The sequence below is a fragment of the Amblyomma mixtum genome, chromosome 1 (assembly GCF_055824585.1).
Source record: "Amblyomma mixtum isolate Tamu chromosome 1, ASM5582458v1, whole genome shotgun sequence".
Taxonomy (NCBI): Eukaryota; Metazoa; Arthropoda; class Arachnida; order Ixodida; family Ixodidae; genus Amblyomma; species Amblyomma mixtum.
In genome coordinates this window covers 151,370,816-151,384,828 of record NC_143012.1, presented here as the reverse complement: position 1 = coordinate 151,384,828, position 14,013 = coordinate 151,370,816, and the positions used below count along the sequence as shown (strand labels likewise).

General features: G+C 47.1%; 1 protein-coding gene across 1 annotated transcript; it reads right to left on the bottom strand.

Moving 5' to 3' along the window:
• Window positions 1-297: 297 nt before the first annotated feature.
• On the bottom strand, window positions 298-13,347 carry LOC149367983 (sulfotransferase 1C3-like). The gene is made up of 2 exons (XM_089568896.1): window positions 12,757-13,347; window positions 298-1,305 (listed from the first exon to the last, which is right to left on the bottom strand). The coding sequence occupies exon 2, from the start codon at window positions 1,266-1,268 to the stop codon at window positions 351-353; it is 918 nt and encodes a 305-aa protein (XP_089425022.1). The 5' UTR covers window positions 1,269-1,305; window positions 12,757-13,347; the 3' UTR covers window positions 298-350.
• Window positions 13,348-14,013: the final 666 nt, after the last annotated feature.

The following is a 14,013-nucleotide window of genomic DNA, read 5'->3' as shown; positions in this document are numbered from 1 at the left end:
ACAGAGTGCTAAAAATTCTCACCTGTTGCACTGTTGCAAGACACATAGGCCTGTTAGCTCTTTGTCTTAGAAAAATGTGTTTGTAGCCTCAATAAGACCGGCTTTGTGTACTTACAGGGTATGAAGATATGTTTTGCACACACTTTAGGCGAATTATCAAGATGCTCTCTAAAGATTTCGAGCCATCCTTGCGCCTTCTATTATAATAAAAGAAACGCTATCTGAATATTTTTGGAAGGACAGCATAGAAAAAAAGTAAAGACGCAAACACTCTTTTATTTTCCGTTAGTTGTGCCGTAGATGTTTTTATTATGTTACGGAAAACCTAGGACAAAAGTGCACCTTATCTTTCACTCCTGCTGGGCGGCGGCTATCGTCTCAGCCCTGATGTCGCCCCAGAGGTGCATAAAGGATGCTGCAACCGGTGCGGCTTGTATCTTCGCCTCCATGCGCCGAAGCTGCTCCGCAGTGAAAAACTTGCGCCACTCGCCCACCTTGCCACTTCTGACGGTAGTGTACCCCGTTTTGATGTTGACGGCGTCCGTCCCTGGCTTCTGAACCGCCCTCACCGCCAGCAGATCCCTCATGCTGTGAGCACTAGAGTGCTTTACTATCTTGTTGACAAGTGACTCATCCTGTTGCAATTCTTGGCCGTAACGTTCCCCCAAGAACACTGCGAGCTTCAGCACGACGGCTTCAGTGTTCCTAATCAGCTCCTCATAAGTCACAAAGAACATGTTAGATTCGTCTTTCAGGGCATAAGCTGCGCTCACGGCCTCAATGTACCCTTCCAGCCCGAAACCCTCCTGGAGGAATGCGTCGAAAAACTCCTGAAAGGTGCCGTCCTGAAAGCGGTAGGGACTCAAGTCTATGGCCCTGTGGAAGTAGGAGACGCACACGTCCCAGGGGTTTCGGGCGACGCAGACGTATTTCGCAGCGGTGCTCATGATGTCGCGGCTGATAGGCAGTCGCGTAATGAACAGACGCATAGACAGCACCTCTGGCACCCACTGCTCGAGATTGCGGTGGTGGTCGATCGAGCGTATGCAGCGGGCGAACTCCTGCGCGCTGGTTAAGGGCTCGCCGCGCCTGAGAATCAGCGCGATGATGTAGTGAAGCCACTTGGTGCCACTTCCGACGTACGTGAACTGCACCACGTCACCTTCTTGGGCCCTGAACTGGAGGCTCTTCCTGAACACTTGTTCGTCGAGGTTCGGACACCTTTGGATCCCGTCGACCACTTTGAAGTAAGGCTTCTTAGTCGCCATGCCAAGTTCTTCCGACTGACAGGTACGAATAAGAAGGCTGGAAGAAAATCGGGTAAAATTAGAAAGGACGATGCCGAAGCTCATCGATATTTAAGCTAAGGCTCTGGAATGGTCCATCGGATAATCAATATTTAATACTAAAGGCACTCCAGAAGACGTCGGATTGAGTCAGCTTCACAAACGTGCATTTTGCAACTGTCACATCACAAATACGGCATGAACTGTAAATTAAGGATTCGTAATGTTACCTTTCCTTTATGCAGTTAAATGCCACGTGCCGGAAAGCAAATAGTCGCAGTTGGTAGCCCCGAATTTTTTACAATTTCCCCGAAGCTAATAGTAATGCGATTTTATCAATCAGTTGCACGCCATAAGAACTGTTTAAATAGGATGATCACATGTAAAACAGAACAACGCGGCATCTGTGAATTGTAACCAGCGTGTGCATAACACGTATCTGTAAATGCACTGGTATTTTTTCCTACATACTGACGCGATTGTTATGCCACAATCAAGCGTGTACTATGGGGACCTGCGTTGGTGTAACTTGGGATCGCTTTCACGCCATTGTAGGGTAGACGATGCGAGCGGAACAGATTGCACTTCCAGCACGTTCATTGTTACATGCCTTCACACTTTGAAACGCATGACCAGAATCGGTAGAGCTTGAAAGGTACATATCACCGCTTGCGTCCAATGCCAGCGGAGTATTTTTGTCCCCGGGCTCGCACCTTGGTGATTTTATTACGCCAGCTCACATTAGCGTTCCTCTGATCGTTTTCAATGTTTAATCTCATGTAATGCAATCGCATCCCCACACGTAGTGTAATTAGGTGTCCTCAGTTATTCTTGTTTTGATATACACGGCGTTGAATGATGGAAACCTTAGAGCTCGTTCTGCTTGTAGTTCAGGCAAAAACGTTTGGAGTTCTGATCACGCTTCCAAAAACGTGCTTTTATTCCCAATAATGGCTTTAATTCTTGTCGTACGCCCATCGTTTAAATTTTGAACAGGTTTAGAACGGACGTGCTCCGAAGTGTCCAGAGGCCGCTTTCTTTTACATATGTGGGAGGTAGCCTAGAACCTATACTTTGCACAAAACTCTCTTTCCTTATGCGCGGAATTAGTTATACCATAACACACTTCTCCCATAGAAGCGGCAAAGGCCGCAAGGCTTAGCAACGCTAACTAGGAGTTACCCCACATTCTTGAGAACGGTACCTAAGCAGACCAAACATCGTGAGGAACGTACAGAACGGGTAACTTATTGATAATTGATTCTAACTGTGCAAAAGTGGACAGCAACCATAATGAATCATTTTGCACCGCAGTCAACGGAGCCCTCACTAGGAGAAGTCCTTCCCACGAAAATATATAATTTTGACCGTCAGTGGAGCATTCGAGCCGCCGAAGCATGACACTAAAATGAAATAAACACAGTGTTCTAAGCGTACCATGCAGACAACAACCACTCAAGGAGAAGGGTGTCTCATATGTCTCTATTTAAAGCGGTCCTGTGCCAGCTACAGCCACCACATTGGCGGAAAATGCCTAATCTCATCCACCCTCCTGAGTTTCTGCCAGCCTCAGCTACGTTTCCCTTCTCTCGGAACACACTCCGTTACCTTCAGAGAAATATGGTCATCTTCGCTTCGAATTACATTATCTGCCCGTACCTTTTTAGTCTTCTTGATTTTGACAGGAAAAAAACCAGTCACACAAGACGATGGACAAGAGGAGTGTACACGCCACAACGACTGGAGTAACAACTGAAGTTTATTAGAAAAAACTCTCTGCCTCTCCCGTAACCTAGAGTAGAGTAAGCATGAAATGCTTAGGGGCATAACACATTGGTTGTAAATGGTACTAGTCAAAATCTTGAAATGGGTCTAGTGTTCAACACAACACCACACCACTCTTCTTCTTGTGTCGAAGCGATCGCCGGCAATAGTGTGGGCTTAGGTAGGCAGCCGCGAACCGTGGCGGCCTTTCAGCTTTCAGGAGAGGCCGCATAATCATGGCGTTGTCGGCAGGGGCGAGCAGTCTTCTGCTTTGGCGTATCACTCGCAGAGCGATCGCTTTCAGCAAGACACTTCCTATCTCTCTTTTCATCAGACTCCATTGCTCGGCTTAAGCAGCTGTGACGATGGCGGCAATGAAATGCAGGACGATGCAGAAGCGTACGCGAACACGACGAGACGCAGGCCTGACAAGAATGTATCTGTAGCGCCTTCGAATACTCCGCGAGCGTGTGTACATCCGCCTGCCAAAGGGGGAACCTTCTGAGCTGAAGGCCCAGCGGCCAGTCTTTTACATGCGTGAGTGTGGGACCGCAGCGCCATCCCTGAGGACGGCGCGGCAGCGCGGCCCTCTCAGAGTCTCGTTAAATCTCGTACGGTGCTCGGATGCTCTCGTTTCAGTGCCCGGATGAGTGGAATTCAGTCCCCGGATGAATAGAATTCACTGCCCGGATAAGTAGAATTCAGTGCCCGGATGTTGACTCTCGGTCTCGGCGTCACGTCACCACACTGCCGACAACGGGAGCTAAAAGCATTTCATGCTTAATACATAGTCCGAGCAAGGCCAGCAGACCATGCCCAACAGCATCATCACAAATCACTGAGCATCAGAAACATCAGAGAGCAGCAGAGAGTCGTTGTGGTGTGTACACTTCTCTTGTCCCTCGTCTTGTGTGACTGGTTTTTTTTTTTCTTTTACAATGTTCCAACTGGCCCGCATTTCAACCCTTTTGATTTTGACTACAGTGTCGTTAACTCCAAGTGCCCTTGTAGATACGACCCACAAATGTCAAGTGCAATCTGCCACAGGAGCACAAGTATCTGTAAACGAGCACCGAATTCATTTCGAATACATGATCCCTATTTCGACAAAAGCTTCGAGGAATGAAAGCGCCTGTTGCTCTAAAACTTTGTTGTTTTCTAACAAGTGCTTTAAATCAAGCGTCACTCATGATTTGTTTTTAAAGGAGGAGGAAGAACATTTATTTCCACCGAATATGGCGCTGCAGCCACCTCCGCGTCCGCACGCAGGCATCCGGGGAGGCAGTCTGTCGCACCGCGGCCGGAGGACATCCGATCCCGTCGAGAAGAGGTCTTCAGTCTCGGCCGCCAGGCGGACGGCGGAGCGCTGAGTTTTTTCGTCGAAGCTTCTCAGCGTGGTCTCCCATTCATCGCTAGTTTTGATCGCGTTGCGCCCTGGGGCACGAACGCATCTCCAAATTATGTGCCCTAATGTTACCACGTGGCAGCAAAATTTACAAATTTCGGTTTCTGCACCGTCCCTTCTCCGCCCTCTGGCACCCGTCCAACTCCTCCACAGGGCGAGAAGAAATTTCGAGCTTGGAGTCTTCTCTAGTCGTACGACTCCTTTTTACTCAGGGATCTATCCGGTGGCGGATATATCCTCCGGTCTTTCTTCAGATTTTCGGTTACATCCCTAAACGTACCAATACTTTCTTTCCTTTTAGATGATGTTGTGGAGGCGTCCGCAGCACCCCGAGGTAGCGAGGAGCGGGCGAGCATGTGGGCAGCCTCGTTGCCGGCGAGACCGGCGTGTGTAGATTATACTCACGCTTTCGGCGAGAGACGACTCGTTCAGAATTTTGGCAGCACGATTGCTGACTCTAACCTTGCTAAAATTCCGCCGCTTTGCTATCGCTGACGACGTGTTTCACGCCTTGTCGTGCAATGGCAATGGCTATTGCAATCTCCTCCGCCTCTACTGGCGGTAGATCTGGGTTTGTTTCGATTCCTATGGCAATCCCGGTGTCTAATAGGGCGACTGAGGTTACGTCGCCTTCTTTCCGGATTGCTGCATCGGTGTAGGCGACCGATCCCGGCGGGAGTTTGTCCAGTTTGTTAGCGAGGTGCTTAGCTCTGCTTTTCCTCCTCCCCTCTTCGTGTACGGGGTGCATGTTCTTCGGTATGGGCGAGACGTATAGATGCTTTCTGATTTCACGATCTATATGCTTTCTCTGACACTTCCGTCTTCCCCGAGCGCTAGCAGGTTTACCAAGTCGAGGATTTGTCTACCTGCCGTCGTTCCTGCGAGTCGCTCTCTCTGGGATATCCTGACCGCCTCAGCCAGCTTTTTCCACTCATTGTGCAACCCCGTTTTCTCTAGAACGTCGTTAGAAGTAGTTATGGGGAGCCCTGGAGCGCACTTCGTGCATCTCTTAGTTATGGTGTTTATTTTTCGTTCTTCTCTCTTGTTGATATTTACGAATGGAGTCGCGTAGCAGATTCTGCTCGTGACAAAAGCTTGTACGAGTCTGAGTTTACTAGCCTCCGTGAGGCCACTCCTTCTGTTGGACCTCTTCTTAAAAACTCTGACTAGGAGCTTTGCCCAGCCTTTTAATTGCTTAATCAGGGTTTTGTTCCTACCACTGCGGTTGATAATCATACCTAATATTTTAATTTATTCTACTTTCGGGACCTCGTTCCCGTTGACTTTAATTTCAATATATGGAGTTATCTTCCCGTTACTGCTGGTCATTACCAGGAGCTCCGATTTTTTTGGCGAACAGCATAGATTTACGTCCTCTGCGTGTTTTCTGATTATATCTGCTGCCTCTTGGAGCCTGGATGTGATGTACGAGTCGTTCCCTTCTCAGATCCAGACGGTCACATCGTCCGCGTAGATGCTTAGATTTAAGTCATCGAGATGCCCACGCTTACGGGGGAGCTTCCTCATTACAATGTTAAGAAGGAAGGGATGAGAGCACAGCCCCCTGTGGAGTGCAGAGTGCGGAGTGTCTTTAAATGTTTCAATGCTGTCAAAATAATTCACGCACTCAAGGCAGCTAGTTTTTGATGCTGTCACCGTAAAAGATCGGCAGTTATTTTTTAACGGCATCAACGAAATTTTTTCAAGGGTTACAATAATCGCATTTGTAATATCGAAGGATCAGGATTTGTCAGATGAATTCGGAGAGACCGAGGAACAAGGTATATTTTTGTCGAAGATGAAGATGACGCACTAAACGCACAAAAAGAAGTTATGTTCTGACTATCCAAGCCTGTCTACAACGGTATGTCGAAGGATAATAAGGATGTAATTACTCACTGGCATCCACCCATGTGCAGCCATTAGTATGAAAGGCAAGCTTTAGAGCTTTTTCAGAGGAGTTTCTGAGAAAGCTGCACAGCTTTCCTTCGTAGCCGTATGACTGCGCTCGGGTGGATGCCAGTCTGTAATTACTCCCTTACTACAAATCTCCACCACCTTGGGGGCTTCCCGTAAACATTTCACCAACTTCGAAGGATATGATACTAAGATACTGTTATCAGAGGCGTTGTTTATGCGTTTGCTGTCAAACACGAAAAAGCACCCGACTTGCAAAATAAAGAGCTCTGAACAAGTCTGAAAGAAAGAAATAGCTGCTAGCACGATCCCCTAAAATTAGCAACGATCACAGCTGTGTAATTAATGTCTGAAATGTTCAACAACAATGAATTTGTGCAGCTGCTGGCTGTATAGGACTCTCGCAGAAACTCTTTTTACCTAACGTCGTTACTTCTCTTTTATGTGAAACATTCATCCCATACTCCGACGGCATTAATGGTGCATGGAAATCGGTCAGATTTGTATATTTATGGCACACAGCAATGACACTCGTCGTTCCTGCCTATAATACGCCAATATTAGAAACCACATCTTGCTGAACGCTTCTTAGAGTAGCATCCATTACAGCTTTGTAAATAAATATATTTTATTTATTTGCCTATTTAGAAGCTTTAATGCATCCAAGATTACTGTAGGGCTCAGGTCTAAGTACAGTACCCCCAGAACATGGAAATCTTCAATGGCCAGAAGGTAAATATATGCGGACAATTCACTCTCCTAAAAGGGGTTGATTAACTTCAATGGGGATCTCTATTAAGGCTGGAAGACAGGTCTAAAGGGTGCTTCAAACTGATTGCTTACAAAAGCCTTTACCTCCCTTTCTTCGCTATTTAAGCTCCATGCACGCAAAGAAAGCGGAGGCGATAACGCTCTCATGGTTGGTTGCACAGCCTTGCTTCCTCGCTTGCCTGAAAATTACAACACTAGCCGCATGACGTGACTCTTAACCGCGTCCGCTGCCTAAAGCTCTGCCCCTACACCCAAAGATGCGGGACATGGTCCTTCCGCCGTCACAGGGCATAGGCAAAACAAAAAGTACGCTGGAACTTTAGCGGCTAAAGTGGTGAAAGGCGAAAGCCTGAGAGCTGCATTCTGCTACGCGATTGTTCACTGCACATTTTGTTGGTGCATTAATTAACTGGCAATTAATGACGCTTAAGCTTCGCCTTTAGGAGCGGAACGCGACAGCGTGTTGTAGCGCTGCCACGGAGTCCAAGGAACGCCACCACCCGTTCGGCGTGATGCGTTGCCCTTCGAACGCAACGCTTTTTGATGAAGGGAAATGGGGCTGTAATTATCTGTCATCTCGGTGGACACCTGAGCCGCACCGTACAGGAAGTGTGAGTGAAAGAAGAGTGGCCGTAATGAAGAAAATGAAAATTGTATTTGGGGAACGGAAATTACGCATTAACTGTCTCACATATCTCAGTAGACACTAGTCGAAAATTGTATTTGAGGAAAGGAAGTTGCGCAGTAACTGTCTCACATATTTCGGTGGACACCCGTTCAAATTCGCGCACGGTGACGTCACGACAATTTGGAGCAATCTTAAACGCGGACAAATACGCCTTGCTCGTTGGTAAATTGGTTTTTGAGGAAAGGAAATGTATCTGTCTCTCATATCTCGGTGGACACCTAAACCTCGCCGTAACGGGAAGGGAGGAAGATGGGAGTGAACGAAGACACCGTATTCACCAGATGCGCTTTTGTTCATTCCAAACCATCGAGCTGGCATGGCGGAGTGGTAGCGTGCTCGTCTCACACTCCGGAGACCGGGGTTCGATTCCCGAGCTCGGCCAATTTCCTACTCGGTTTTATTTATTTATCTGGTCTGTCTAGAAAGGTTAATTAGACGAATTGGTTAAGTAAGCAATTAACTAAACTCAGTGGAACTTACTTGGAGCATCACTATACGATCCCTTTAATTGGTTGCATGGTTAGTAGCCATAGTACAATTGGCCCCATTTAAAACTCGCGCACTGTGACGTCACGACCGTTTCATCCAATTGAAAAGCGTGACATTTCTGTCGACAGCTCCTGCTTACAACGATGAGGCATTAAAGGCTTCCGCCTTAAAATCAAATTCAGGGGGGTACAGGTGGCAGCACGTGTTGAAGGAACGGGTGCAAGACTTTAGACAGAATGGAATGGTCCTGTCGGCACATTTTCTTGCATTCTATGTAAATCCTCGCTTCTCTTCCTTCAACTAAATCAAAGAAAACTTAACAAAGCCTCTTACATTCAAATATGTTTTGGTTTTAAGTCGTGATGCCGTCCTTCAACGCTAGTGGCTAGCCATGGCATCTATAGTAAGGGCGGGCTCGTGTCGGCTAGTTCCCATGTGAAGGCTCAGCCGCCAGATAGACGATGCAGGGGCAGAGCATGCAGGGAGGTCGAGGGACCAGCATGAGGTACAGATTACTGGCACAGTGTAGCACCACCCTTTGTAAGCGATGCCATGACCTCGAGCTTACCAGGCTTTGAAGAACGCTAACGTCATCTTAATCCACAAGAAACGCGCGAAAAATTATAGACTGATCAGTCGCCTACAGGCAAGCGTCGGGCTGTGACGTCACGAAGGTTCAGTAGTGCTGGTGTCGGTTGTGACTTTCGTTGTGTAGGCAGAAGGCGGGACCGTCCTCAATCCGTGTGCCAGGCTCGCGTGTTTTTGAACACAATTCGCTACAAGTCGAGAAATTGTGATGTGGTTGGTTGAGCCGCAAGGCAGAAGAAAAGAAGCGGCATAAATTTCCGCTCGATTATTGCGGTCAGATAGGAGCGGAAACTATGGGCAGCGGCTTTGGAGTGCAACAAGTCGGCGACGTCTCCGTTACATGGGTAGCAATGCATTTTTCATTGAAATCTGGTCACTTAGTTTGCATTTCTTGACCCACGTGGTTTCACTTCGGTCCCGTGGCGAACAGCGCAAGAATCAGCCCCTGAAACTTGTTTGCGTTCTGCCCTCCTCTCAGCGTAAGAATTTAGACGTGATATTCCATGTGCATGTGATCGCAAGTTGAAAGGAGGCGGCCTCTTCAGATGCCAGTAAACCGGACTACCGGCCGTCTCTTCGCGCGCAAAAAAAAGAACAGCGGCTGCGAGTCGCAATTAACTTTTATAGCGAGCCAGTGAAGCGAAGTACTAGTACACTTTGTGTCAAAGGTTTAGGGCCCAGGGGCTTGCTCCTAAGCTTTATAGTGGAAGTCCTGAAGCATTCATGGAAGTCCTATACATTGGAAAAGGCAGGACCGGAATTCTTCTTACCTTCAGGAGATTTCAAGCGCTGGAGATGCATTACGAACCAAACAGTGTTTCTCAGAAGCTAACCCTCTGGGCCCCAAACTTTTGACAAAGACTGTGCGTATGACGGGTTGTTTTTTTCTCAGTTTTCACTTTCGCGAGCTTCACCAAGTGTGTTTTCATCACCGGTCCTAAGAACCGATGAAACGTCGCTAGGATCTTGGCAAACTTGTGCAGTGTTATTTGCCAGATTACCTCAATATCCTCATTGGAGGTCAATCAGAACCTGGCGAAAAGAGCAAACATCTCACAAAAAGTCACTCTGATCTGGTAGAAGGTGCGCATTTGAATGAAAATCTTAAAACAAGAAGCAGAATGACTTGAAATATTCGGTTCTGCAGGCTGCACGTAAATTTCCTTTGAAGCTCGAGGACAACGTCTAAGTAATATTGTGTTTGTGCAGCACTCCCAAAACCAACGACACAAAAAGAGGGCATTCATGCAGATGTTACCGGTTGAGCGACTGTCTACTTCATCATGTCTAATTCATCAAGCGGATTAAAGAACTTACGTGCGCTGTGTGCTCCAAAAAGTTGTAAAGAACAGAGAAATCGCAGTTGCCTTATTCAAAGTGACTGAGTTAAGTGTCCAGTTACTTTGCGCGCCCTCCAAAATAAAATGCCTGAGGGAACATTGGAAGCGCCGCACAGTGCAATAAAATCTTTATTGCGTATAAAGAAAACAAAATATAGATAGGAGAACATAACAGCGCAAAATGACGAGGCGAAGGGGGAGCAGACACACACAAGCGCAGCGTGTATCTAAGATGCTCAGTCACCAGCTCACCCAGCAGTACACTTTGAAACACGTGGCAGGCCTGCCAAAAGCCTCAGGCGACCTGACTGCCAGTGCCTGACACTCACGTCACAGAAAATTTCACAAAGCTATTAACAGAGTTTCGATTTAGCGGATCGCGGCGAAAATGTTGCAATAAATGTTATACAGACTATTATTTTAAATTTCGAAAATGATAAGTAGTTTCTTGATCTCACGTCTTGTGCTTGCATAAAATGCAGGCGGCGGCAATTTCTTAAATACCGCTGGAACATAATATTGCTCTGTTCTTCTTCCGTACTTTGTCGTAAGCTTGGTGATCACGTACGGTTCGTTCGGTTTTCGGCAGCGGGCTGGTGTATACCACATCTCGAAATAGTCATTCCAGAAGCGTTCAGTTACAACACTTGCGACAAACAGAGAAATGAAGTTTGGCAAATTCAACAACTTAATGATATACCTGCCTTTCCTTCATCACGTAAAAAAGCTGCTTCGCGTCGTGCATCGCATCGTCCTACTTCTTGCAATAGCAATCGGGTATGTTGTATTGGCCCACTCTACCCCGTGCTTCTTCGGTTTCATTTAATCAGTCAACGTATTCTACCGCAGTAGCAGCGCTGTTATTTGCTGCTAAATATGAACCCAGAAATCAAGTCGATGAAAAACTCCGCCTGGTAATTCTGTCGGGCGAGATGGTCAAAAAACTGCATAACTACTTTCCAAGCTTAAACAATAATGTTGACAACCGCAAGTTACATGCGTGCTGTAAAATATTCATATAACTGGCTTGGTTTCGAACACAGCGCTGCTTGGCGTAGTGTATGCGTCTGTTTCTGCGTACACCCCAATTCGCTGCCTAGCGCAGCGCCACCTTTGTTTGCAAACACGATGCTTGAATGTAAGTTATTTACTACGGTGATCGCTAATAGAGTCAGGCCAGCCTTATACATCTATCAAATGATCGGGCAGGCTTTCGTAAAGGATACTCCGCAATCAACTACATTCACATTATCAATGAGGTGATCGAGAAATGGGCATAATATAAATGACTTCTACGTATAACGTTCATAGATTATGACAAAGCATTTGACTCAGTCGCTACCTCAGCAGACATGCAGGCATTTCGGAATCTAGATGTAGAATAGCCTGATGTAGAAATACTGAAAGATGTTTTTAACCGCTGCGCATCTGCCTAATAGTCCTTCATAAAGTAAGCAATGAAATTCCAGTAAGGAAGAGTGTTAATCAGCGAGACATGACCTCGCCAATGCTCTTCACCGCCTCTTTGAAGGAGGTATTCAGAGGCCTGGATTGCGAACAGTGGGCGATAACAGTTCATGGAAAATACGTTAGTAATCTGCGATTCGCTGATGACATTGCCTTGCTAAGTCACTCAGAAGATGAACTGCAAGACATAGTCAGTGAATTATACATGTAGAGCAGTCCTGTGGGTATAAAAATTATTGTGCAGAAAACGTCAATAATGTTCAATAGCCTCGGAGAAGAACAGAAGTTTACACTTGGTAGCGAGGTGCTGGAAGTTGGAAGGGAATACCTCTACTTAGGTAAGGTAGTGACAGCAGATACGGATCACGAGCGTGAAAAAACCAGCAGATTAAGAATGGGTAGGAGCGCATTTGGCATGTTCTCTCAGGTCATGAATGACAGTTTACATTATACCTCAAGAGAAAAGAATGAAACACTTCTATCATACCGGTACTTTCCTGTGGTGCTCAAACATGAAAACTAACGAGAAGGGTTTGACTTAACATAGGACACCGTAGCGTGTTATCGGAAAGAAAATGATAGGTGTAACATTAAAAGACAGGAAGAGGGCAGAGTGGGTCCGGGAACAAATGCGGGTTGATGACATCACAGTAGAAATCAAGAGGATGAAACGTGCTTGGGAAAGGCATCGAATGGGAAGGAAAGATAACCTGTCGTCCTTGAGGGTAACGGACTGGATTCCAAATGAAGCAAGCGTACCAAGGGGGGCACAAAGTTAGGTGGGCGGATGAGATTAAGAAGTTTGTGGGGATAGGGTGGCCGCCGCTAGCACAGGAAAGGTCCATTTGGAGAGTTATGGCACAGGCCTTCTGCCATGTAGTGGGCGTAAGGAGGCTGATGATAATGCAGCACCCTTCTTCTATTCTCTTACTGTTATCTATCTCCCCTGAGCTATCTGATGAAATAGTGAACCGTATCCTAGCTTTCTTGCGGCATTGTGGAGTGACCAGACGGAAGGTGCTAGTATTATCGGAAGTTTACCTGTTGTGGCGCTTCCCACGGCGAGTTGGTGAGCTGGAGGCTAAATCGTCGGGAAAATACCGGAATCTTTCAGCTGGCTTCTATACTTTCTACTGGCCGAATAGAGGCTGTGACAACAGGAAGTGTTTCCAGCGGAATGAGCCATCACTGGTGGAAGTTGAGCTTATATGCTTGAACTTCAGTCACCTGATACGAGCGGAGTAAACAAGGAGGTTAATTACTTCGCGTAGTTTTTTGAAAAAGCAATAAAGTAGCTCGGTCGATGGCTTCGAAATGAAAATAAAAAAAATATTAACGAATTGTCCGGGAAGGATGAAAATACTGTCTTCTTTGCTTGCCGCGTATGCTTTTACCGGCCTGCCAACAGACAGAAACAAAAAAAAGGGCAACCGGATAAAAGATGGAGCTGGCATTTGGCACGTGCCGAGGCTGAGAACGCCGGATGCAGGTGCAGCATGTAGAGGGACGATGACTTTACGACACCACGGCGCGGCTTGGCAAGCACAGGAAAACGCATGTCTCCCGGTGACAAAGCCTGCATCATCTAAAAAGCCACAAAATGCGACCACAGACCGCACCGAGAGGGGGAGCACAGCGGATGAACGCAGACTTTCTACTGATGTTTTTTCGGAAAAGGCCAGTGATGGCGTTCCTGAAAAAAAGTAGTATAAAAGGGCACCTTCACAACACGCAGCAAAATGGGGGAGGAGGTGATCCGAGCACGGCTTCGGCCGCTTATCTGTTTTTTCAGCCAGCGTCCCTTTCGGTGGACGCGGTTGTTGCTGCGACGCGCGTCTTAGGTTTGCTTTCTCTCTTTCCTCTGATATTTTAACTCTCCTCTATCAGCACGTGGCAGCGGTGGTGGCTCGGCAAGAACCAGTAGGCAGGCCCATGCAATTTCGTTTCATCCTTCTCTCAGCAACAACGACAAGAACAACGCAGCAAAACAGATCCCTCAAAATTCAGTAAATACGGCCAAATGGTTCCAACTCTGCCACGTTTGTCAACTGAATCCGCACTCACCCGTGTTTCAGGAGCGTGTCAAGAATGACGTACTTTAGTCCTATTCTCAGCAGCCTGAAGGACGCGCCTCAGCAGTCGGGAAGAGCGGACGTGTCTCACGTCGGCTCCGCCGAATTTTATGATCCTTTCCCGAAGCATTTGCCGAAGCGCTGCGACACCATCTGGCTACACTTCCAGAACAACGAGGAGACCACCCACCCTTGTTCAGGTGGGACCGTTTTCACAAATCCTTCG